The sequence below is a fragment of the Tamandua tetradactyla genome, chromosome 1 (genome assembly GCF_023851605.1).
Source record: "Tamandua tetradactyla isolate mTamTet1 chromosome 1, mTamTet1.pri, whole genome shotgun sequence".
NCBI classification, from domain to species: domain Eukaryota; kingdom Metazoa; phylum Chordata; class Mammalia; order Pilosa; family Myrmecophagidae; genus Tamandua; species Tamandua tetradactyla.
The window spans coordinates 2991403-3016669 of NC_135327.1; the positions used below are offsets into that span (position 1 = coordinate 2991403).

Genomic DNA, 25267 nt, shown 5'->3' on the forward strand with positions numbered 1-25267 from the left:
TGGTGTCTTCTGATGAACAGAAATGCTTTTTTTAATGTGGCCCAATTTATAAAAAATTTCCCTTTGACTGACTGCTTGTGCTGTCTTTGACAAATCTTTGCCTACCTCAAGGACACAGAGATATTCATCTGTGTTTTCTTTTAAAAGATTTTTTTTTTTAAATCTTTCACATTCATCTTGAATTGATTTTGTGTGAGGTGTGAGATAGGGGTCAAGAGTCATTTATTTTTTTTTCTACCTGGAAATCCAACTGACCTAGCACTAAGGAGGTACCTGGGTGTTTATTACACTATTCTTGAAACTTTTCTGTAGGTTTACAAATATTTTAAATAAAATGTTGGGGGAAAATGACAAAAAACAAAAGGTAGGTAGACAGTTTTAGATGAAAATACGGCAGTAATACAAAATGCAACGTGTGCACCTTGATTTGATCCTGTTAAAAGAAAAGCAGGTATGAAAAACATTAATTGAAACAAATGGATTCGTTATTATAGAATGTTATGATAAGGTTCATTTTCTAAGAGATGACATAATTGTGGTAGGTAGGACAATATAATTTTTCTTATGATTTGCTGCTGAAGTATTGAAGCTTGAATTCTACCAGTAAGGCAGCAACTCACTTTTAAGTAATTTGGGAAAATATATGTGTACATATAGCTATAGACAGATATATCTGGAAAAATGATGATTATTGAATTCAAGGAGCGTGTACCTTGTATTTTCTTTCAACTTTCCTGCATGTTTAAAATGTTTATTAAAGACATTTTGGGAGTGGGGGTGGGGGCATTGTTTGGGCCAAACAAAAAGTGTTTGCTGGTCAGATTATTCCAGCATCTGGTCCAGGGCCTGCCTGGTACGTCACTTAATTCACATCACATCCTGGGTGCACTTCCTGTGATGAACAGATGCTCAGCGGGGAAGTTACTTGCCCAAGGTAACACACCAGGCACGGCCAAGTCAAGACAAGACCCACATCAGAGTCAAAATTCTCTGCTTTTCCTGTCTGTTGTGCAAGCCTCTCTTCTCTAGTCTCATCCACCCGGGGTGCTGGGAGGATGAGGTGCGAGCAGCATGCTCTTACCATGAGACAGGTTTACTCTTGTCATTTAAATTCCCACCGCAAGTCCATGTGGTGGTTACTAAAAAACACCTGTTTCTCTGAAGCACAGAGAGGTTAAACGCCCTGCTGGAGGACACACAGCTAAGAATGGGAGACCTTGGACAATGTAACTCTCGAGCCTCCACTTAAAGGGTCAAAAAATATTTCAAAAAATTTAAATCCCTTTAGGAACAGAAAACACGGTTATTCTTGGTTCTCACATATTTCTAGGGAAGTCCTCTCTCCTCCTGGCTGCTTCTGCCATACCAAGAAAGTGCCCTTTCTACATGGGGTACACTTGCCTCCTCAGTTCAGCGGGCAGTTCCCTGAAGCGGGGCTGCCTCTGCCGCCCTTTACCTGGAGGCCGGGTTGACTCGGTTCTCCGGCTCAGGCTGGGAGATGCAAAGGCCCGGGACACGGTTGGTGGAGCTGGGCGGAGCAGATGCGCCGCAGCTTAGCGTGCAGGGGCCCTTGGTAGGCGGCCATAGGGGATTTAAGAATAAAACTAGCGTCTCAGTTAAGTCCTCAGGCTGGCAACCGTTAGAACGTTAGGTCTGTGGTCTGTGCCCCGGTCGGTGGCCCTGCTGCTGCCTCTCCTCGACCTGGGGGCAGAGCAGCCCTTTCGTACCCCCGGGGCCTTTGCATCTGCAGCTGTTTCTCACTGTGTGTCTCGGCTCCTGTGCCTCTTCAGGGAGGCCCCCCCATAGCCGACCCCCAACAATTCTCCTGTGGGATTGTGTTCCTGTTCCATTAGAACCTGACTTGATGAATTTCCTCCCCCACTTGCATGTAAGTTCCCAGGAAGACAGGAATTTTGCTTCTTTGGTTCTCTGTAGTTTCTCCAACAAGAACGGACTACATCGACGATGAATCGAACGAATGAATGCACGAGTAAGTGAATGAATGAATGAGGGCCGTAACAGGCCCAGCCCCCACGCTTACAGCCCCGGCTTTTCTGCCGCAGTGGGCGACCGGCCGGGTCCGGCTTTGCCGACGGCCCCTGGGCGCAGGGTTGGGGCGCGGCGCGGGGGACGCACCCCAAAGCCCGGGCGGCGGCGGAGCTACGGGCAGGGGCGGTCGCCGTCGGGCCACGTGCCCCTCGGGCCGTCGGGGCGGGGGCGAGCGCGCGCCGGCCTTTGGCGACGGTGCCCGGGGCGCCGGCGCCGCCCGCCCCGCCCGCCCCGGCCCCCGCCCCGCGCCCCGCCCCGCCCGCCGCTGCGCTCGCTCGGGCCGCTCCGGCCCCCGCCCGCTTCATGTGGCCCGGCCTGCGGCGGGGCGGGAGGCGGGAGGCGGCGGCGCCCGGGCGCGCGGGGCGCGGGGCGCGCGGGGAGCGGGAGCGGGCCGGGCCGCGGCGGCTGCAGCATGCGTGTCCGCCGGGCCCTGCGGCTGCCGCGCCGCTCGCTGCTCGCCGCGCTCTTCTTCTTCTCGCTGTCGTCCTCGCTGCTCTACTTCGCCTATGTGGCGCCCGGCATAGGTAGGCACGGCCCGGGCCCGGGGACCGCGCGCCGCCCTGACGGGTCCCGGCCCTGGCCTCGGGGGGCCCCGGACGGGCCACTTCCTGCCCCCGGGGGCGCCCGGAACCCCCGCCCCTCGCGGCCCCCAGCCCGCCGCTGCCCGCCGGACTGCATCCCCCTCTTGGGGCCGGGCCTTCCCCTCCCCCTTTGCCCCCCTCCCCAGAACCCGCCTCGCCGCCCCTCGGCCGAGAGCTCGCGCGTCCCGGCCCCCAGGGACCCCTGGAGCCCGGTTCCCGGCATGCCCCGCACCGCGACCCCTCCCCGCCGAACCCCGGTACCCGGGCCGAGGCGCCCCGCCCTCCCGGCCCCCCCGCCTCCCTCCCCTGCCCCGCTTCCTGCTGTCCTGAGCGCCTCCCTCGCCCCTGGCCCTGACACCTCCAGGCCGCCCCCACTCGTGCCCCCCGGGGCCGGGTCGCCCCCCTCGCCGGGTGGCCGTCCCCCCTTCCGGAGCCCCACCTCCCATTCAGTCCCCCACGCACCCCTCACCTCTCCCATCGCCCCCCGCCAGGGCACCCCACGCCCCCTCTGCGCCCCCGGGCCCTTCCCGGAGGGTTGGTGGCTGGGGGCAGCCCCGAGCGCACGAGGTGGCCCCTCGGTGTCGGGTGGCGCCCGCTGGGGGAGGGGGCCGCTGCCAGCGGCGGGGGGGCGGCGTCCGGGAAAGAGGGTACGGGGCGTCTGGTCTTCTCGGAGGCTTGTCCTCTACCAGGAAAGGCGTCTGGGGAAGCGGAACCCTCCCCAAGCGTGGATTTTTTTAAGACTACAAAGCAGACAGAGATTAGAAGGAAATGCAGTTCGAGGATTAAGGGCGGAGGACATTGAGGTCGGACTTCTGTTTGAATCTTTGCCCTGCATAACCTTGGGAAAGTGACTAACCCTCAGTTTTTCTTTTCGGCAAAATGGGGACACTGATTCCAACCTCATGGGGTTTTAAGGATGGAAGTAAATTCCCTGTTTAAAGCCTGATACGTCAAGAACTTTCAAAAAGATGGCAGCTGTCAATGATAATATGTAACTTTGGAAAACGAAGGGAGCAGGTAGAAGGTTTAAGGAACGTATTTGTCTTGTTTGGCATCACCAGGGGGCTCTGGAGAGAACAGTTTAGGGGAGGAGATGATCAGCAGGTACCCTTGGCTGGGAGGAGAGGAAATGCTTCTACTATAAAACTGGATCGTTTGGATGTTGGGAAAAGGCTGAAGCCTTAGGTGTAGGGAAATGCCTTTAGGAATTGTAATAGCTGTGCCATTCTCTGTTGATTTGCCAGCACTGAGCCAGTTGAGTAGAGAAATTTCCAGATAGAGCTGAAGATTCTCTCCTGATTTTTAAAAAAAAATAGATATTTCACTTGATGGCTAATAGTGATGCTTTGTTCTGTAAGTGAGGTCTGGGAAGACAAAAAAGGCAACATTCCCTTACCCTAACAGTTTCTTAGGAAATACATGAATCAGGAAAAGCCGCCGTCTGGGGAGCTGTAATAGGTTTCCTGATGCATCTGACAAATGGATGGTAAAAGGATAGAACAAGAAGGGGTGAGTATTAAGAGAAATTAGTTGAGAAAAAGAGGTCATTAGAATATTAGATATTAGACTCTAGTAAAAATGGATGTGAAATGATGAATTTGGACCTAGCAGCAGTCTTGGAGTCGCTTTTTCCTCTTTTTTTGTGAAAGTGACAGGTATTTCTGGTGTGGGTGTGTAAATCAGCCATATCTCAATCAAAGACGATTATTCCACTGGAATGGAAGTCACCCTTTTGGTTAGGAAGGTTAGAAGCCGGGTTCTCCCAAAGAAATGGAACCTGATTAAAATTCCTTAATGGCAGGAGTTTAGGTTAGGGGAACCCCAGTGTAAAGCTGGGGCTACTGCATACTTAGATTCCTGTATCACTGACAACTGAGAAAGATGCAAGGCACTTACTTACATGTTTTATCAGTATCTCCTTAAATATGAATCTTTCAAAAGGCAGATCTCTTTGGAATTCTGATTCTGTTTGTGGGAAAGGGAGCAGTAAAAAAAGATGATAGAATGGTTTGAGGCCTCACGCCCTCATCACAGTTAGCAGTTTGGCAATTTTACTCATATTGGCTTCCCCATGAATGAATTTAAGTTTTCGAATGACCCTCTTTGGACTGTGGAGTGGCAAATCTTTTCAAAAGGTTGAGGAAATCTGAAGAAATAATAAGGTTTTAGGTGGCATAGGATATCAGGTTAAATAATAACTTATTTGAAACAGTTATTAAAACAAACTCAGAAAACAGTATTGGGTTGAACCACGTGAAATTTCCCTTTTTGGGGTTGAAAAGGTTATGAATCGGCAGTTTCATATAGTTTGACTTGATTTATAATTAGTGACAATTCTGTTTTTTGACATATTGGAAAATATCAGACTTGTGTTTCCTTCCAGGTTTAATTTTTTTCCCCAATCTTTGCCTTTGATTTGCTTTGTATATGCTATGGCCCCTTGTGTTCATGTGCTAAAGAGAAATCGACACTACGAAACTCTGTTACACCTGTATCACAAATAGGTAGGCTTGAATGTGAAATAAGAGAAATCATGTTATAAGTGTTTTAAGTTATTCATGTGTCATACAACCCAGTAAAAATTCTAGCCCATTAATTTCGTATCCTTTGCTGTATGTCAGCTCTTACGGGTGACCTGTCATCAAAGGACCAGTGGACATTTCTTGTTCTTGAGGCTGTCTGTGCAATGGAGGCAGCTGCACCATCTGGCCTAGAGGATTGGGCATGAGAAAAATTACTAACTACTAGTTCAGTGTGATGGTAGTAAATACAAAGTGCTCTTCTTTGCTACTTTAATATCTTCATCCCAGTCCAGCTAATATTATTTAAAGTATGGCTTCAGTGGACATAATGCTTTGGTTATTAATTCAAAAGCAGTGTGTACAGGCGACTCCTGATTAAAATTTGAGAGTGAGTGGAGACCTATTTAAAGATGAGACAAGTTAGTCTATAGTTGTGTTATTTTTATATCAGCTGTTTAAAAGTAACAATATAAAAGGATGGGGCAGAAAATAGGAGGTGTGGTGGAAATGAAAAAGGAAAGGGGAAGGTGATATATTTTAAACGAATGCGTACATCCCTTTTCTGTCCAACTCCCTCCCCTCTCCATGACTGCCTGGGTGATTTTCATTTATTTAATCATTTATTTCGCCTGCAGTGTTGAACTATCTCTGTTCCTTTCAGGTTTCTGAAGAAAACTTTGAACTTATTTATGATCCTTTAAGTTAAAAGAAAAAAAACCTAAGCTAATCCAAGTACTTCCATATTCCAGTCTGACCAAGCCTTTTAAGAGATAAGGGAATTATTTATAGATATATGTATGAAGGGCTAATTTAAGAAAAACTCAAGTCATGGTGTCCTCATATATTAAAGTTGTAAAGAGTTTACTGTCATCTGAAAATTGTTACAACAGGTACCAGTTTTGAGAGAGGGATAATAAGTCTATGCATTAGTGAGATTTTGTTTATCAAAGTTCTGCCATTTAGATTAATTTTTGTTTTGTCCTTTGATTACTGAAGAAAGGAAATGGTGAATGACTTTTCCCTTTTGGCCTGTTTCGTTCTGAGAAAAACTTGATTTATGGCTGGCTTTTGGAAGCCCTCCTGATTTGACCAAATGACCTTGAGCAAGTCACTTGATTTCTCTGATCTGATACTTGGCAAAAAACAAACAAACAAACAAAACCAAGCTCTTGAAAAACTAGAACTGCATCTCAGGCAAACTTTTAGTGAGGTGCTTTTACGTGTAGAAAATTAATAATTCATTTACATTTTAAACAAATATTGGACCCAAGATTTAGATAAGATACATATTTTATGTCATCAAATACAATTTGCTTTAATAATGATAGGAAATTTTCAGATTCCTCTACTCAAGTAAAGTATGGAAAATCGCCTGGTTAGTTGTTTTTTTTGTTGTTGTTCTTCACTGGATAATGCCTTCTGGATGCCTCAGTTTAGTTTTGGTGTTTTGGAATAAAATACATGAGGGCAAATGTGGGCTATTTCAATTTAGAAAATTAAAAAGCCTGGTCCGTGTTAAAAACACCCTTCTTTCCCCCCAATACACAAACACACACACATTTTCCTTGGGTGTAGCATGTCTTTTTAGAAGGAATCCCAATTTGGAGAGCAGGGTGAAGTTATGAAAAATGATATCACCTCTTTTGGCTAGGGCTTCGGTGGTGTCGCGTTCCCTTTCTGCAGAGTTTCTGCTGTATTGGAAACAAGGTCTTGGGTTTGGAGTTGATATTTCTTTCATACTGAATGCTGGCCTTGGATACGTTTTTGGAAGCAGCTACTTAGTATCAGCCACTCTTCCAGCACTTTGATACTCTAGCTCATGGATGATTCTGTTGCAGTCCTGACAGTCCCCACCCCGTGCCCCGGGTTGACCGACTCCAGTTAGCAGCGTGCTTTGACAGTCACCAGGAAGGGTGGTTGCTCAGTGCTGTCAGGACTCTTCAGAGCTCTTTGAGGGTGTGGAAATTTAAAGTGGCCAAAATGCTAACGACTGTGTTCCCCTCAAATGTGCAGTTTTTAAGATCATAGGGTTGAGCCCAACTCACCCTGTGAAGCAAGGAATGTAATGCTGCTGAGGCCTGTCTCAAGGAAGAGAAAAGGTGGTCAAGATAAAGGATAATTAGAAGCAAGCAGATTGGGTGTCGGCCTGAAAAGTTCATGGTGCAGTCGTAAAAAAAGACAAGCCCTGTGGACTGTCAGTGAAAGGGCAGTTACCCTTCAGCTTCTAATACTGGCCAGGTGGAGATAGGCGTTCCTTTGCCCACTGTGCTTCCTAGAGAATTGTGAGACGGTCGATAAAAGAGAGGAAAGATCCCGTTGGTGGGTGGCCCGGCACTGGAATGCCACCCGCCGTGTCCCCAGCAGTGGGAGACCCCTGCTCACACGGGTCCGGTGAGGGCCGTACCCCTCAGCTGCCTCCCGTCTGGTTGAAAGACAAGACTGATGACGAGCAACACTTGGAGAAAATAGAAGACAGTATCTAATCCATTACTAAATTATACGGTATCGGCTTGTGATGGGGTAGGATTTCAGGCACAGGCAGTAATGTAGAGGGAGGTTTCTTCATTGGTTCAGCAAATACGCTTTTCTTGAGCACCTCTTTTCGTCAGACACTCTTGAATTTTGGGCAATTTAGAAGTGAACAAAGAACATTTTTGCTGCCATGGTGTCTTGATTCTAGTGGGAGGTTTTGGCCTCTTTGCTTTACTCTCATGGGGAGCAGCCAGCACACGGGGTAATGTCAGTGGCGGTTTAGGTGGAGCGCTCAGGGACATGTTGCTGAAGAGGTGGCATTGGCTTGAGGGGTGCAGCCAAGCACATGTGGTGGGGGTGGGGGGTGAGGCGGGAGGGGTTTCCATGGCCCCTTAGAGCCCCGAGGCAGGGGGTCTTGGTGCGTGGGAACCACGGTCCAGTGAGTGGAGACTGGTAGGAGGTGGGTGGGGTGAGACCCCCACTAACTCCCCACGGCTCGGAGTTGGGAGGAGGATGCCAGCAGAGGCTCAAAGTGGCTGCCCTTTACTGAGTAACTGAGCAAATTGTTTTCAGTTTTCTTAATATGTCAGATACAGATACTACCTCTCCCTTGGGGTTGTGATGAGAATTAAATTATGCACGTAGAAGGGCTTAGCCTAGCACTTGACATGGAGACCCATGCATTTATAGTTGTTACTTATGAGTCTTGGTCTAATGCGGGATGCAAAACTGAGAGTTAGGAGGCTGGGCTCCGTTCTGACTTTATTTGTCATTAGCTTTGAAACTTTTACTTTAGTTTTCTGTTCTCTCCACTGAGGAACCTGGACTGATTATAGGACAAGCTCTGGGGCTCCCTTCAGAGCTGAAGTTACTTGATTCTGAGCAAGTGTGAGCTGAGCTAGCATGAGCTGGGCAAATGTGAGCTGGGTCCTGAAGGAGAAGTTGTTATCAAGTAAAGTCACTTCCATTTTTTAAAATTCGGATTTTCCATTCCCTTAGTCTCCTGCCTTTAGTGAAGCACTGAGCCACAGACTGTGGGTGGCTGCTGAGGTGCTGGGTGTTTGTGTGAGTGCCAGTGTGGGAGTCACCCCGGGTCACGCCGTGGTCTTAGGGCTTAGTGCACTTGCTAGGAACTCAAGACTTGGAATTTCTGTGCAGAAATTCATCTTTAAAATCAGTGTGGCAAAAAGGGCAGAAAATTGTTCCAAGGAAAAAACTAAATTTTATGGAAATATCTTTGGGATGTTAAGATCACTTTTCTTTTTGTATCTCTGTTTTGTTTTTCGCCCTCTTTTGTTTCTGGGTGCTCCTTTTAAGTTTTAGTCTGCTAAATCAGTCCTTCCCTCCAGCTCACACTTTCGCTTTTAGGTATGAAATAGAACCCTTGACTCGCTAGCTCCTGCCCAGCCTCAACCATCTTGGGAGTTGGATATAAAATGAAAGTGGATTTTACGTTTTGACCCAGTAATTCTTTTTGTGTTGTGACTTCATCTAAGAGATTGAGAAGCACTAGAGAACCTTCATAGCTCCTGCTGATCTCGTGAATTCACTGTTCCCAAAGCATGGGGGCTGCACTGACAAACTTAGAGTGCTGTCTCTTCTCAGAGTCCCGTGTTTCTCTTTTTGTTAGTTTGAGTAAGCAGTTGTAGAGCCTGGCACCGTTCCGCTTGCTTCCCAGGGTTCAGAGCTAGGCAGGTAGCTGGCGCAGCCTGGGAGGTGGCCTGGCAGGTGTTCCTAGGAGCCCTTGTCCTGTCCCCGTCCTGAGCTGCAGCCCTCAGAGCTCAGGGTTGTGTCTGAGAGATTGATCTAGGCTTCCGGTTACCACAACTGTTTTTATTGTGGGTATTTGTATTGAAGAGTAGGAAACGTTTAGGTATCCGTATAGGGAATCTGTTTGCTTCCTTTTCCACCCTCAGCATGGCTCTCAAAGCATGTTTAGTAGACAGCTGCACCTTTTGCTTAATTCTCGTGTTTCAATAACCTAGACTTGGAAAATGGGGGTATTTTCTCCCTGATGAAACTGCCGACTCCCTCGTTTTGAGGCGTCCCACTTCCTGGCACTGGGCCTCGATTCTGTCTGTGACTGTGTCCGCATGTTTTCTGATGGATGGGCCACCGGTTTGTGGAGATCAGAAAATAGCATTTTCCTGAGTACTGCGTCGTGGTTATGTTTGCGAGTCCTGTATTCCAGTTGGGGCAGAGGACAAAACCGCTAGTTTAAGGAGGTCAAAGTAGGTGAACTGAAGGCGGTAGTAGCCTGGCTTTAGGGTTCATGAGGTAATTATTTTGAATCTGTGTCTCTTAAATCATTCAATCTTTTAACTTTCCCAGAGAAGCTCCTTTTGCCCATGTTCTCATAATCTACTGGGTGCTGGTAGCGAAGCGTTCTGGATTGCAATTTCCTTGTGCTGGGGTAGTGCCTGTGTTAAATGGAAGGGAGAAGAAAGCTTGCCCTGTTGCGAGGACAGTTTTTTTTTCGGGCGGCTGTGCCTGTGCAGGGCAACCGTGCCTGTGCAGGGCAACCGGACCCCTGCTGGGTGGCGTGTTGAGTGTGAGAGCGGGAGGAAGTTCAGTGTTTGGGGTTTTGTGTTGGTTTTGGTTTTGATTTCTGCTTCATTGTTGCCTCGGCATGTGTGAATTAGAAGGTTTGGATTCAGCTGGATTTCATTGGGCCGTAGGGAAAGTCAGTCTAGGTAGGAGCTATTTTTTGTATTGGCTCTATTTTTTTTCTTTTTAAATTTTTTGTATTGGTTTTATGTTGAAGGTCATTTTTTCCCTTAAAATATTTTTTTATGATAGAAAATTTCACATGAATACAAAACCAGAGTGACCAGCATAATGGATTCCCTTGAGCAGAGGAAATTATTTGAGGTTAAGCAGGGATCTGTCATGAAAAACATAAGGGTGAAAGGGAAAAGGCCCCCTGCCTGTAAGTCTGCACATTAGCCTTGGGCTCATTCAGAGGCTGGATTTTTAAAGCTTCTGAACAATTGGATTCCATTTTTGTTCAGGTTTCTTGCTGATCCGGTTATCTAAAGGAGTGTTTCTGTGTCTGTGTAAAGGAAGACAAACAGTATTTAAACTCACAGGATTATTGTGTGAGGGTTAAAAGAGGGAATCGTTATCACATCTTTGCAGGGCTCGGTACCCGGTTTGCCACTCCACGAGTGACTGTCCCCTTCACAGCCCCCAATAGCAGTGCCCACTCCTGGGGGGGGGGGGCAGGCAGGACATTTCCTGTTGCCATCAGCAGCCCTGGTGAACTGGTGCGTGGTAGGGGAGGGTACAAGCAATTGATTACTGTGACATTTCTGGAAGATTTAACTTTTCACATTTCCCTGTCCTTCATGTGAACCCTCGGAATTCAGAGCAAGGGTGTGTGCCGAGAGTAACTGTGCCGCCCGGGGCGCTGCTGGGCGGGGAGCAGGTGCCCTGGCGCCTCTGGGGCGTCCATGGTGGCTGTTATTCGTGTGCACCTGTGTTCTTTTGGCTCCCTTGGCCTTTTGTTCTGAGAGTCGATTGCTAATTTCTGTAGCTATTTACATCAGCTTTGACCAAAGCCAAATGCAAAGCTGGCAAGGGAAAGCGTGGTGAAAATGCCCCTTTAGGTTTTGTTTTGGCACAGATTTTGTGGTTTGTGTTTAGTAACATTCCCTAGTAGCCACAAATTAAACACTACTGATCTAATTTTAGTATTATTCCATTTATTAGTTCTGTAATTAAAATATGTAAAAACAGTTTGCCATAGATTGGCCAGCTCTAGTTTTGGGTTGTATTGTATGTGTGAAAACTGACTTTTTTTCATTGTGAATTTTGAACAGACTCACCTGTAGATTGTTTATGTAAGCTCTGTGTCATCAGAAACATTCCAGAATGAATCATGTTAGGATCTAACAAATGTTTCTGCCATTGTTCTGTTGAGCAATGTTTTTAAACTATTAAATCAACTTGAAGGATGATAAGATAAAATTGTAATAACTTATTCATAATCTTTTCATCACAGGTATTTCCTTTGTTTCCTTCTCATCTTTATCCATGCACAGACATTTGAAAATTTTGCCCCTTAGGAATTGTTAGGCTGAGAGAATTGATTTTAAAAGGGTGGCAGCAATTTAGTATCTGCTTTGTTAATGCTGGAATAAGTTTTTGCAATCTTTTTCTTTAAATTCTTTTCTTGGGCGGTTCTGTGTTTCCCCTACTATAACTAAACATCGTATCTTATATAGGATTATTTCTTGCAAGGGACTCTTGGAAGGAAAGCTGTAAAAAAAACGTAACTTGCTGTCTTGACTGCTATGTGGAAAACTTGATGAGAAATTCGAGCCCTTTTGGTGTCAGTCAAATCTATTTAATCTCATTCCCAGATATTGTTAATACAGTTAAATAGAAGAATTTCAAATCTTACTATATGTTATAAAGATACGGCTCACTTAATGTGGGAGTATAATATTTTATCTATTTCCTCCTTTGATTGGATTTAACAAAATAGAGGAGACAAGGCCTTTCTAAGAAACTTACTTGGACTTAGTGTTCATTTTTCTCTAGTCTGGTACTTTTCTGTAGTTTGTCAAGAGTAACTAGACTTTGAATGATTGAGAAGCTATTCCGAAGTGGGTAAGATCAATTGAATAGAAATAGGGGGTAGGTTGGGCATACCTGGCCAAATTAAAAATACACGTTATTGCTATTATTTCCTTTGTTTCCACAAATGTAGCTGTGTGGCACAGTCTGTCTTAAAATCTGTAGTTAAAGGAGTTAATTATGTAAAGTTAATTTGTGCTGCATTCTATAGTTTGATCTTGGCTTCTTGACGTTTTGGAAGAGCCCACCTGGAAGCATTAGATATAAGAAAAACCCAGGATATTCCTTTACTTCTGAGTTGTTGGAAACTATTAGGGTGAAACTAATTGTGATATTTTCTTTTTTCCACCCTCTTTTTAAAAAAGGTCAATCCTTATATACCAATATCTCCAGAATGGGATATTATGAAATTAATTTTTTTTTCCATGAAGGTGATTTTATCAAATGCAGTCAGTTCTGCCGCAGCACAACATATGCTTTCCTGAAAATCATTGTGTAGTGCAAAATTGTCCGATAAAAGCCACAGAACTCCTGGAAAAAAATGGGATTAGGTATCCAATTCTTAAAAAGTGTCACATGAAAAAAATAGGTGCCTAATAAAAATGATAGCACAGTTTTACACATGATAGATGGTTAAGAAATACCATAAATATGGTTCTTAGTTTTGAAAAAGACCTGATGCTTGCAGAGGTGGGCATCAGGGGGGTGACAGCCTGCGAGTTACTGTGACGTGGAAGGAGCGTGGTCTGACATTGTACTGCAAGTCTGGCATCCCGTGTGTGTGTGAAATTTGCACTTGGTGAAAGAGGTAGCTGGTAGATGTTTGTGTGTGTGTGTGTGTGTGTGTGTGTGTGTGTGTGTCCGTCCTTTAGTGTCATTTTCTGGGTGTTTCAGATGAAATTGTACAGAACTTCAAGAAATTTTTGAATTCTCTGTTTGTCATTCCCAGTACATCAGTTGTGTTGAAACAAATTTGCATTTTAAAATAGGCATTATGGCAGAAGTGGCTCTATAAGACAAAATATAATGGAATTTGTATGAATATGTAAACTTTTAAGAAATAATTTTTAAAAAGTTTGTAAAGTTTTCAAATGATCTGAAACTTACGGAAAGGTTGCAGGTATAGTAAAGTGTTTTTTTTTTTTTGTCTTTTTCTTTTGAGTCATTGACCCCAAATACTGGAATGTGCTTTTCCAACAAAAAAAAAATGATGTCCAGCAAAGCAGAATACAACTATTGAAATTAAGAAATTAACACTGATGATTTTCTGCTGTCTAATCCTCAGATCACCATTAAAGTTTGCCAGTTACTCCAGTAATGTCCTTTGTATCACAGGATCCGGTTCAGAGCCACCTGTTGTATTTTCTAGTCATGTCCCTTTAGTCTCCGTCTGGGACACCTGGGAGGGTCCCTCAGCCTTTCCTTGAAGTTCCTGGCTTTAGCACTTCTGAGGCGTTCAGGTCGGCTCTGCTGCAGCACGTGCCTCACTTTGGCTCGGCGCCTTGTGTTGGGATTCAGGTGAAGCGCCTTCACCCGGAGGTGATGCTGTGTCCTCATCGCTGGTGGGGTCTGGTTTGGTCCCTAGGTTGAGGGGGTAACTGCTGGGCTTTCCACTGTAACATCCTTCTTTTCCTCTTTGTACTTAGTAAGGATTTCCTGGGAGTTACTTCATAACTATGTCAAGATCTCATTCTTCACCAGACTTTTCGGTGTACTTCCTTTTTTGTATCATATGGACTTGTGTTTAATTTTTTCAGTTCATTTAGTTTTAAAAATCGGTATGGGGGTGATGCACTGGGGGCTCAGTGGGGCTCAGTGACAGACTTCCTACCTGCTGTGCTGGAGACCCAGGTTCAATTCCTGGAGCCTGCCCGTGCCAAAAAAAAAAAAAAAAAAAATCAGGACGGGCTTGTGGTTTAATTGTTATTATCATTGTGTTGATGCCTGCCTGTCCTGACTGGGTGGTGGGGCCTCTTGGCCCTGGCATCGGTCCGCTTGACACATCCCCGTCGCCATTCAAGCACCTCCTTACTTTCTGGTGTACTGCAGAGTTCCAGGCACGTGCTGTGCTTTCCCTGTCCCAGACCTGGGCTCAGTTACTTGAGGAACTGATTCTTTTTAGTGGGGAATGGTATTTAATTTCTTCCTCCACCCACTGATTGTTTAAGACTGTGTTGTTGAGTCTCCATGTATTTGTGAATTCCTTCAGGGCGCAGTATTTTGTGCTGTCGATCCAAAAAATACCCTCTGGGTTTTTGTTTTTGTTTTTCTCTTTTTCCATCAGCCCTGCCCCCTCTGTACCAGCTTTTACTCGAGGTTCAGCTGAGCTGGGGGCCTATTTTTAGTAGTCCGAATTTGTGAATTAATTCTACATTTGGAGCTTGGTTGCGCTCAGCCCCTGCTGCTGGTAAAGCCCCTTCCTTTCCCCTCTGGGAAGCAGCCTGTGGGGGAGGGGCACCGGCTCCGTGGCTTGGGGGAGTCACGGTTCTCGGGGGGACTCACAGCTGGCCCAGACTGGGGTACGCTGTGTGTCCCGTCACTGATGTGGCCCCAGCAATTGTTCTGTCCTGTTCCTGGCTATTTCCTAGCTGCTCTGGAGGACGCGCTAGATCCCCCACCTCGCTAAGCCGCTGTCTTGGCCCCCATCCCCAGAGAATGGTATTTAGAAGCCAAGACCTGAGTGCTGGCTGTGCTCGTGGTTACTTGAGTTGTTGAGGCTTCTGGACCCTCCCAGTATATAGAGGTGTGGAGATGTGTGCACATTTACACCTGCATTATTTTACGTATACAGCTGGTTATTGTTATTTGCAGTAGTTACATCCTATAAAGTCACTGTGACAAATGCTGCATTAGCAGTTATTGAACCATGGCTCCTGGGGGAAATCCAGGGTAGGTCCCTGTAAACCTCTCTTCATAGTTTTTCAACTGATCAGTACATAACCTTGTCTTATGTCTTTCTGTTTAAAAAAGTCTTATTTAATATATGTTGTTTTTTTTTAATGTTTTGTTTTGTTTTGCTTAATATATATTGTTAATTTATTAGCATGACCTTATGGCCAGCTGCAGTAATTTGTGCCTGAGTGAAGTTTATGACACATGAATTCTAGACAGCCCTTTCAGCACCTTGTCTGGGCTTCATTTTAAACAATGGAATCACCAACAGAAAAAGCAAAAATGTGAAAAATATGCCACTAAACATAATGTGAAAAGGACTTTTGTTTACGGTGTGAGAGCTAAAACATGAAGGCAGAATGTCACCTTATCTGACCTCAGCAGGAAACGTGCCTGTCGGGCAACAGAAAACCCTCAGTGCTTTGCACAAGTTCAACATGAGTGTAAAAGTACGGTGAGTACAGGCACATCTCGGGGCACTGGGGCTTTGGTTCCATACTACCACAGTAAAGCAAGTCACACGAAGTTTTTGGTTTCCCAGTGCATATAAAAACTGTGTTTACACCATACAGTAGTCTGTTATTTGTGCAGTAACTGTATTTCTAAAAAAAAATGTACATACCTTAGTTTAAAAATACTTTATTGTGGGTGCACTGGTAGCTCAGGGGTAGAATTTTCACCTGCTATGCAGGAGACCCAGGTTCGATTCCCTGCCCATACACCAAAACAAAAAATAGTTTATTGCTAAGAAATGCTAATCATCACTTGAGCCTTCAGCAAGCAGCATTCTTTTTGCTGGTAGAGGATCTTGCCTCTGTTGGCTGGTATTTGCTGAAGGTTGGGGTGGCTATGGCAATTTCTTGTTTTTGTTTTTTTTTTTTTACTGTTATATATTTATATTTTTAATATCAATTTTTAGTTATTTCAAGATCATTCAATTCATAGAGTCAAATGTAGTAATTAAATGGAAATAATACAATTGTGATGAAACTTTTAGCTAAGGAATTCACATTTACATTGGTACTTTGTCTTGCTATGATTACTTTCAACATCTTCAATGAAAACATAGTTGTTTTTGCTGTTGGGAGAAAAGTGAACATTATTCAGGAGGAGGGAGTAGGAATTAGCTGGACCAGCCAGGGTAAAAGGAGAGTCACACAGGACAGAAAATAGCATGTCTACTTCATGTGGCAGTGTCTTAAAATAACGTGCTGATTTGAAAGGATGTATGTCCGCTAGAAAAGCCATATTTTAATCTAAATCCCATTTCATAAAGGTAGAAAAATCCCTATTCAATACTGTATGTTTGAAACTGTAATCAGATCATCTCCCTGGAGATGTGATTTAATCGAGTGGTTGTTAAGCTGGACTAGGTGATGACATGTCTCCACCCATTTGGGTGGGTCTTGGTTGGTTTACTGGAATCCTATAAAAGGAACATTTTGGAGAATAGGAGATTTGGAGAGAGCAGAGAATGCTGCAGCACCATGAAGTGGAGGGTCCATCAGCCAGTGCTTTGGAAATGAAGGAAAACGCCCCCCGGGGAGTTTCCTGAAATAGGAAGCCAGGAGGTGAAGCCAATAGATGATGCTGTGCTCACCATGTGCCTTTCCAGATGAGAGAGAAACTCTGACTGTGTTCACCATGTGCCTTCTCACTTGAGAGAGAAACCCTGAACTTCATCAGCTTTCTTGAACCAAGTTATCTTTCCCTTTATGCCTTTGATTGAACATTTCTATAGACTTGTTTTACTTGGGACATTTTCTCAGCCTTAGAACTGTAAACTTGCAACTTATTAAATTCCCCTTTTTAAAAGCCATCCCATTTCTGGTATATTGCATTCTGGCAGCTAGCAAACTAGAACAGAACACAACAGTAAAGTTTGCAGCAGTGATCGACTCTTCCTTTCACAAAAACTTTCTCTATAAAGAATGTGATGCTGTTTGATAGCATTTGTTCTGGTTTGAAAGGAAGTATGCCCCCTAAGAAAAGCCATGTTTTAATATAAATCCCATTTCTTAAAGGTAGAATAATCCCTATTCAATACTGTAGATTTGAAACTGTAATGAGATCATCTCCCTGGTTGATGTGATTTAGTTAAGAATGGTTGTTAAACTGGATTAGGGGATGACATGTCTCCACCCATTTGGGTGGGTCTTGATTGGTTTACTGGAGTCCTATAAAAGAGGAAATATTTTGGAGAATGAGAGATTCAGAGAGAGCAGAACGATGTAGCCATGAGATGCAGAGAGTCCACGAGCCAGCAACCTTTGGAGATGAAGAAGGGAAACGCCTCCCGGGGAGCTTCATGAAACCAGAAGCCAGGAGAGTAAGCTAGCAGATGACGCTGTGTCTGCCATATGCCCTTCCAGCTCAGAGAGAAGCCCTGACTGCGTTCACCATGTGCCTTTCCAGATGAGAGAGAAACCCTGAACTTCATCAGCCCTCTTGAGCCAAGGTATCTTTCCCCGGATGCCTTTGATTGGACATTTCTATAGACTTGTTTTAATTGGGACATTTTCTTGGCCTTAGATCTGTAAACTAGCAACTCATTAAATTCCCCTTGTTAAAAGCCATTCCTTTTCTGGCATATTGCATTCTAGCAGCTAGCAAACTAGAACAGCATTTTATCCACAGAACTTACTACAAAATTGGAGCCAATCCTCTCAAACCTTGCCGCTACTTTTTCAGCTAGGTTTATGTAATATTCTAAATCCTTTGTTGTTGTTTAAACGAAGTTCACAACATCTTCACCAGGAGTAGATTCCATCTCAAGAAACTACGCCTCAGTCATTGGCTGGGAAACACTCCATGATGGCCATGATTGGTTACCACTGCCTTTCTCAGTCACTGGCCGTGCCAGTTTGAAAGGATTATGCACCCTAGAAAAGCCATGTTTTGGTTCTGATTCGTTTTGTGGAGGGAGCCAATTCTTTGAATCCCTATTCAGTCTGTAGGTTGGAGACTTGATCAGATTATCTCCAAGGCAACATGGCTCGCTCAATTGTGGGTATTAACCTTCGGTTAGAGGGAGACGTGATCGCACCCATTCCCGGTGGGTCTTGATTAGTTTACTGGAATCCTTTAAAAGAGGAGACATTTTGGAAAAAGCTTGAGAGCCACAAGAACCACAGAGCCCACGCAGCCAGAGAACTTTGGAGATGAAGAAAGAATGAAACAAGAAGCCTGGAGAGGAAGCTAGCAGATGCCACGTTCGCCATGTGCCTTTCCAGCTGAGAGAGAAACCCTGAACGTCATCGGCCTTCTTGAACCAAGGCATCTTTCCCTGGATGCCTTAGAGTGGACATTTCTCCTTGTTTTAATTTGGACATTTTCACAGACTTAGAACTGTGGACTTGCAACTTAATAAACCCCCCTTTTTAAAAGCTAGAAAAGAAAAAGAAACCACTCCTCATCTTTTAAGGTTTTATCATGAGATTGTAGCAATTCCATAGCATCTTTATGCTCCCCTTCTAGTTCTGGTTCCCTTGCTGTTTCCACTACATCTGCAGTTAATTCCTCCACTGAAGTCTCGAACTCCTCAAAGTCGCTGCAAGGGCTGGAGTCAACTTCTTCCAAACCCCTGTCGACGCTGAAACTTTGACCTCCTCCGTGAGGCGTGAATGTCCTGAGTGAAACTGAGGATGGTGAACCCTTCCCCGAAGATGTTCAGTTTTCTTTGCCAGATCTGTCAGAGGAATCACTGTGGCATTTTTTATTGTGAAATGTATTTCCTAAATAAAACAGCCTGAAAGTGAAAATTACTCCTTGATCTGCGGGCTGCAGAATGGGTGTTAGTTGGCAGGCATGAAAACGACATTCGTCTTATGTATCTCCATTAGACTTGGGGCACCAGTGTATTGGCAGTGAGCAGCACTGATATATAAAAGATATATATATCTTTTTCTTTTTGCGTGGGCAGGCACCGGAAATCGAACCTGGGTCTCCCACACGGCAGGCGTGAAAGCTTCCCTTTGAGCGCCTGTGGCCCTCCGAGCAGTAATATTCTGAAAGGAATGTCTTTTTTTCTGAGCATCGGTCTTAATAGTGGACTTAACGTGTCCAGGAAACCATGTTGTAAATAGATGTGCTGGCAGCTGGGCTCTGCTCTTCCTTTTCTAGAGAACAGGTGGAGTAGAGTTAGCCTCATTCATGAGGGACCTGGGATCTTCAGAGTGGCAAACGAGCCTTGGATGCAACTTCAAGTCTCCAGCTGCCTGAGTCCCTAACAAGAGAATCACCCTGTCCTTTGCAGCTTTAAAGCCAGGCGTTGACCTCTGCTCTAGCTATGAGAGTTCTAGGTGACATCTTCCCTTATAAGGCTCTTTTGTCTCCATCGGAAAGTTGTTGTTTAGTGTAAGCATCTTCACCAGGGATCTCGGCTCGAGTTCCTGCATTACTTGCTGCAGCTTCTGTGTCCAGCGCTTGCTGCTTCACCTTGCACTTTTATCTTATGGAGATGGCTTCTTTCCTTAAACCTCTGCTAGCGTCCTACTTTTCTTCCATAGCTTCCTCACCTCTCTGAGCCTCTATGGAATTGATGAGAGTGAGGGTCTTGCTCTGGGTTAGACTGTGGCGGCTGGTTTCACCTATCCAGACCACTAATAATGTTTCCACCTCAGCAATAAGGCTGCTTTGCCTCTTATCATGCGTATTCTCACTGGAGTAGCACTTGTAATTTCCTTCAAGAACTTTTCCTGCCCATTCACAGCTGTTGTGCTAAGCGGTTGGCACACGAGGCCTCACTCTTGGCCATCTCGCCTTCGGACCTGCCTTCCTCATCAAGCCCCATCAATTCAGGCTTCTCATTTAAAGTGAGAGACTTGGGACTTGAACACTTAGTTCCTGGAAGGGTTATTTGGCCTCCTTGTAGTATTGCTGTGTCTCGAGGACCAGGGAGGCCCGAGGGGGAGACGGGACGGCCAGTGGAGCTGTCCGAATGTCAGGACTCACACATTTGTCCATTAAGTTCGTGGTGCCCCAAACAATTACAGCAGTGACAGCAGAGATCCCTGACCACGTCACCACGGCGCATGGGGTGATAATGAAAACGTTAGAACTATGCAAGAATCAGCAAGCTTTGTGAAGTGAGCATGCGCTGTTGGAAACATGGTGCCCGGAGACTTGCTTGGCGCCAGTTGTCACACCGTCAACTTGTGAAAAACGCCGTGTCTGCAAAGTGCAGTCAGGTGAAGTGCAGTGAAAATGAGGTACACCCGTATTGATTTGGGGTTACAAATTTACCGAGTAGGTGAATATGAAAATATGGAATCCATGAATAATGAGGATTGACTTGATATGTATTGAAAACCCTCCATCCGTTCACAGCAGCCCTTCAGTTCTAATCCAGCACGCAGGGCTCACTCGGGCTTTCTCCCTTCCATAGTTGTAACTCCTGTCTCTGCGAATGGGAAACCTGGGCCCCATTTTTGTTAATACGTTTTTACCTGCATGTGACCAGACTGCCTCAGGCGCCTAGCATGCTTCAGTTCTTTGCTGGGTGCCTGGCTGCTGCTCCTGCTCCCAGCCCTTCCTCACCCCCCAGGCTCGGATCCTGCACCGACCTCTGCCCTCGTCAGTGCGGGCACCGACCTTACCCCATCTGGGCTTATTGCGGCATCTAGTGACCTTGGGTGGGTGCCTCTGGGCTCTGCTGTGCCACCCTCCTCATCCTTCTGGGCTCAGATGTAAGTCTGGGCTGCTGGAACTACCCCTCCCCCTCCCCTCCCCCTCCTTCTCCTCCCCTCCCCCTCCCCCCTCCCCCCACACACCTAAAAGCTTAGGGCTGAATTGTTTCAAAAGAAAAGGGGGATGGAGAAGGGTATATAAAACTTCATTTTCTTTCCTTTTTTTTGAATCTGAACATTGTTTAATGTTGAAATAAATCTATTTGAGGTGCAGTATTTTACAGGTGAGGAAGCCAGCCCAGGGTTACATAACCTGTAAGGGGAAGAGATAGAGTTTGAGCCTCAGGCTGTGCTTTTCTAGAACCTCTGTTCTTTAAATACATCTGTACCTGCCTTTAGGTCTTAGGATAGATTTCAGTATTCCGAGTTCTTTAGGCAGTCTTTTGATTCCTTTTCATTTACAGAGAGGATGTTTAAGCTCTTGAAAGTTACAGTTGGAAAAAGAAAACTAGCCGTTGGCTGTCTGGAAACACTCATTACCCTGTGATTGGAATAGGTCCAGAGCCGTGGCGGGCGGGAGGCCTGCGTGAACACACTTCTCTTCTCGCTTTATACGGAAAATGTATGGCGGAACGCTGACGTATGAGGGTCAAAGCTTTTCTAGCTTCTCTGGAAACTAATTCAAAATTGGAGTCTTAAAAAAAGGTATTCTTGGATGCACGGGTGGTTCAGTGGTAGGATGCTCGCCTTGCATGCTGGAGACCCGGGTCCGATTCCCAGACCACGCACCTAAAAAAAGGTATTCTTAAGCCATCTGATGCTTTTTATGGAAGAGCAGCTAAGACGTCCGCTGGGTCTACTCCCTCTGTCCCAGAGACTGGGAAGACGGCCTTCCCTGGATTTGTTGGAGATGAAAGAGGAAGCCTTGAGCAATAGAGAAAGAGTGGTTTCCCGGAAGAGCATTCTGTTTTTCTCTGCTGCTTTCAGGCTTTGCTATAAGAAGTGAACTGGATTTTGATTTTGAGGTGATTCCTCTCAGTTGTTTTTTTTTTTTTTTTTTTTTTATGAATGGAATGATGTGGCTAATTATGATGTTGGAAGTGAGGTGCCCATGATATGGTTTTGAGTTATTTTCCAGGAGCAGACAGAGGTGAATTGCTTTGCACCTCTGTTCCCTTCGTATCCACTCTTAGGCCCCATGAAGTTGCTGTCTGGGCCTGGGACCCGCCCTGGAGGCTGCTCCTTCGGCAGAGTTGCTCTTTCTGCAAACCCCCAGGCGGGCTGGCACCTCCCCCTGCCACCTCCCCATGGGTCCTGCTCCTGGCTGTGGAGCTGAGCGGGTTGTGTCTGCGTAAAGCCCATGCTGCCAGCCAGGCTTTTAAAAAGTCTCCTAAAAAGTGGTGAGGAAAATAAGCGTGTTTCTTGATGATGTGTAACTATCACAATAATGGAGCTATTTATACTCAGAATTCCTGGAGTCCTGGAACTCAGCGGCGTAGTAAGCCTACTTCATCGTCAGGCTTACAGGCCTTTGGAAGCACTTAGCAAGTTTTACTGCATTGTGTTGTGTGCTGTTTAGGACAAAGGGAATTCACCTGCGCCCGGGTGGTAGCGGCCGGCTCTGTCCTGTGCTGGTTTTGTGAGCAAGTTACCGAACCATTCTGTCCCTTCTTTAGTGTTCTCCTAGAGATAACAGTTTCTGCTTCTCAGAGCAGAGCTTAGCAAGGGTCCGGCAGTGGTAGGCCTTCCAGTGGTGTTAGCTGTTAACTGGGTGGGGCTTTGCCCACTGGAGGTTGAAATCTTAAGTGTGTTTTAGGCACTAATTGACGTGTAGAGGATATCACAGAATCTTAGGGTTTTAAAGTGGGGGAGGATATTAAAGATTACTGAGCTAATGATGGGGAAATTGAACCTTAGGAATGTTAAACGGTTTACTGAGCTTTTTAGATACAACTAAGACTAGAAGGGATTCCCGGTCTAGTGGTCATCCTAAGGGTTTTCAGCAGGTTATTTTGGGGATTCTCATCAAGTCGGCAGTGAGTGACGATGAGAAGGGGTTGATGAGTTGGTGTTGATGATTTGGGGAATGAGGCAGAGAGAGGCTTTTGTGTATATGGAAGGGCACGCTCAACGCGCAACGTACCTACTGCGTTTGTTATGCAGAGTGCAGTGACTGTTTACAAAACATGTCTGGCCAAAATAAGCCAAAGAGAGTGAGGAAGATGATGGCGGTGGGCAGAGGGTTAAGGCAGTGAGTGGTGGCCTGATGCCTCCTTTGAACAGTGGGTAATTGGGACGCCAGGGTGTTTTGGTGCTGGCAGAAGCAGGTTACATGCGTCTTTGCACAGAAAGGGTAGAAGAGCTGGGGTAAAGGGCACTGTAGCACTATCATCAGAGGTGGTGGGAAATCAGACAGTTGGTGATCATTTCAGATCAGATGCTGGTACAGGTTTTTATTTCCCCTGGTAGCTTACATTTATTTTGGATTATAAAAGTAATACATTCAGTGTATAAAATTTGGAAAGTACAGCAACGCATGAAGAAAAAATAACCTAAAACGTCACAGCCCAAAGATGATTTGCTATTACTGTTATAGTACTATCTCCTGTTGGCTTTTTAAAATATGTACAAATTAAAAAGAAAACATGGTTGAGCTCATATATACAGTTTTTTATCTAACTTAAAAGGTTTAAGTATAATGTGTATGCAAATGACTCTTTTTCCGTAGTATAAGAAAATGTGGGCTTTACCATACACCATTCTAGAACATACTTCGGTGTGTGTTTTATTTATCTAAAGCAGGCTGATTGCCTTCCACCTTTGTTTTTTTCAGAATCACTCATATTTTCTTATCTACAGGTAGTCTCAGAAATTGAAATAATAATAATATATTAATTCTCAAGGAAGTTTTTGACTCGTTGGCAGCCCACCATTTTGATCAATTACAGTTCATATCTGCTGTCTGTTAAATAGCATTCCAGGAACTGAGCGCAGTCCTAATCTGCTAATTTATGTTAAATTAATGGGTTGCCAGATAAAGCCAGGTAATTAAGGTCCACAGAACAGGGAACAGTCCATTCTTTCTTGAATTTTTTAACTAGAGCAGCTGTAGGTTTACAGACACGTCATTCAGAGCATATGGATTTTCCATATTACCCCTCTTGCACAGTTTTCCCTGTTATTTTAGTTCTGCATTAATATGGTACCTTTGTTACAACTGATGAACCATTATTGTTACAATTATATCATTGACTTAGTTCATAGTTTACGTTAAGATTTACTATGTTTCACAATTCTATGTATTGAAATTGTTTTTATTGTGGTAACATATACACATATAAAATTTCCCATTCTAAGCACTTTCAGGTATACAGTACAGTTTTGTTGATTGTGTTCATGGTCACATCCTCACCACCATCCGTTACCAAGACCTTTCCATCACAATCCGTTCTTTTTTTCCCCACGTCCGCTCTTCATGTATTAGCCTCGTTACTGTTTCACGTATCAGTTTCGGTTGCAGGAAAGTGACAGAGCAAGTTACACTCCTGTAAATGAAGAGCAGACTTCTGTTTCTCCCACCCGGCCTGGTCGTTGTCCCCTGGGTTGGGCTGGCCTGGTGCCCAGCTTCCTCTTGGTGGACGAGGCCGCCCAGTCTCCCCAGGTGGCGGGAGGGGGCACACGCGCCTTTTCCCCGCAGGGTGAGCGCAGCCACGCCGCGGGAGGCCGGGCCCACGCTTTTCCACTCGCAGGGGCGTCTGTTCTTTTCAGCAGGGCTCCCGGTCAGCCTCGTGCCACGCCACCAACTCTGCGCCGTGCAGGGGCTGCTCCAGGAGGCCTTCTCCGTGCCAGGCTTCTGGCCGGCCTGGGCCATACTGGGCTGGGGTGGTCCCGCCGACTGACGGAAGCTGGGAGAGACTAGTCTTCACCCCTCACCACACTTCTGTGTGCTTGCACACACACCGACATGGAAACTGCCTGCTTGCCAGTTAGGCTAAATACCCTGGTGGTCAGCGTGCTGCCACTGCCCACTACTGCCCACTGCCAGCCACCGCCTGCTGCCAGCCACTGCCCACTGCGACTGCCCTCTGCAGCCCAGCCACCCACCACTGGAGAAACTCCGTCGTCAGTCCATTTTTGCCAGGAAAGATTTGGGCTGGTCATATGCAGAAGGGAAAGCCAACTATTCAAGGGTACATGTTATAGACAAAATTGAAATCTTGTAAGAGATTCCTCCGTAGAATATTTTGTGCCTCTATGAATTCATAAAATGACAGAATTTCAGGAAACAAAAATGTTTGTTAGATAAAGAATACCTGTGTGGAATATGTCAGTAAGTGTGTCTTCTTTGGGCCTAAATGTCTGATTGAAAAATACTGGTAGTTAATTAGCTGTGAGCTTGATAGAATTTAAAGATGTTGCTTTTTTATTGGCTACTTTACATATATACGTAGATTAAATTTAACTTCAAAATGTGCTTTTTTTTTTACTGTTTTATAATTAAAATGATCGTCCCTTTTAAATGTTACTTCTTTATTTTTTTTCG

The 25267-nt window shown here is 45.4% G+C and overlaps 1 protein-coding gene across 2 annotated transcripts in view; it reads left to right on the forward strand.

The window, feature by feature from the left end:
• Positions 1-2455: 2455 nt before the first annotated feature.
• B4GALT5 (beta-1,4-galactosyltransferase 5) overlaps positions 2456-25267 on the forward strand; it is a 90902-nt gene continuing 68090 nt past the window's right edge. The window contains exon 1 of one of the 2 annotated variants that reach the window (XM_077167062.1): positions 2456-2573. In XM_077167062.1, the coding sequence (XP_077023177.1) occupies positions 2462-2573 (112 nt within the window). In that variant the 5' untranslated portion in view covers positions 2456-2461. Of the gene's footprint in view, positions 2574-3255; positions 3434-25267 lie in introns of those variants that run through there. The other variant, XM_077167070.1, reaches the window with a different exon arrangement.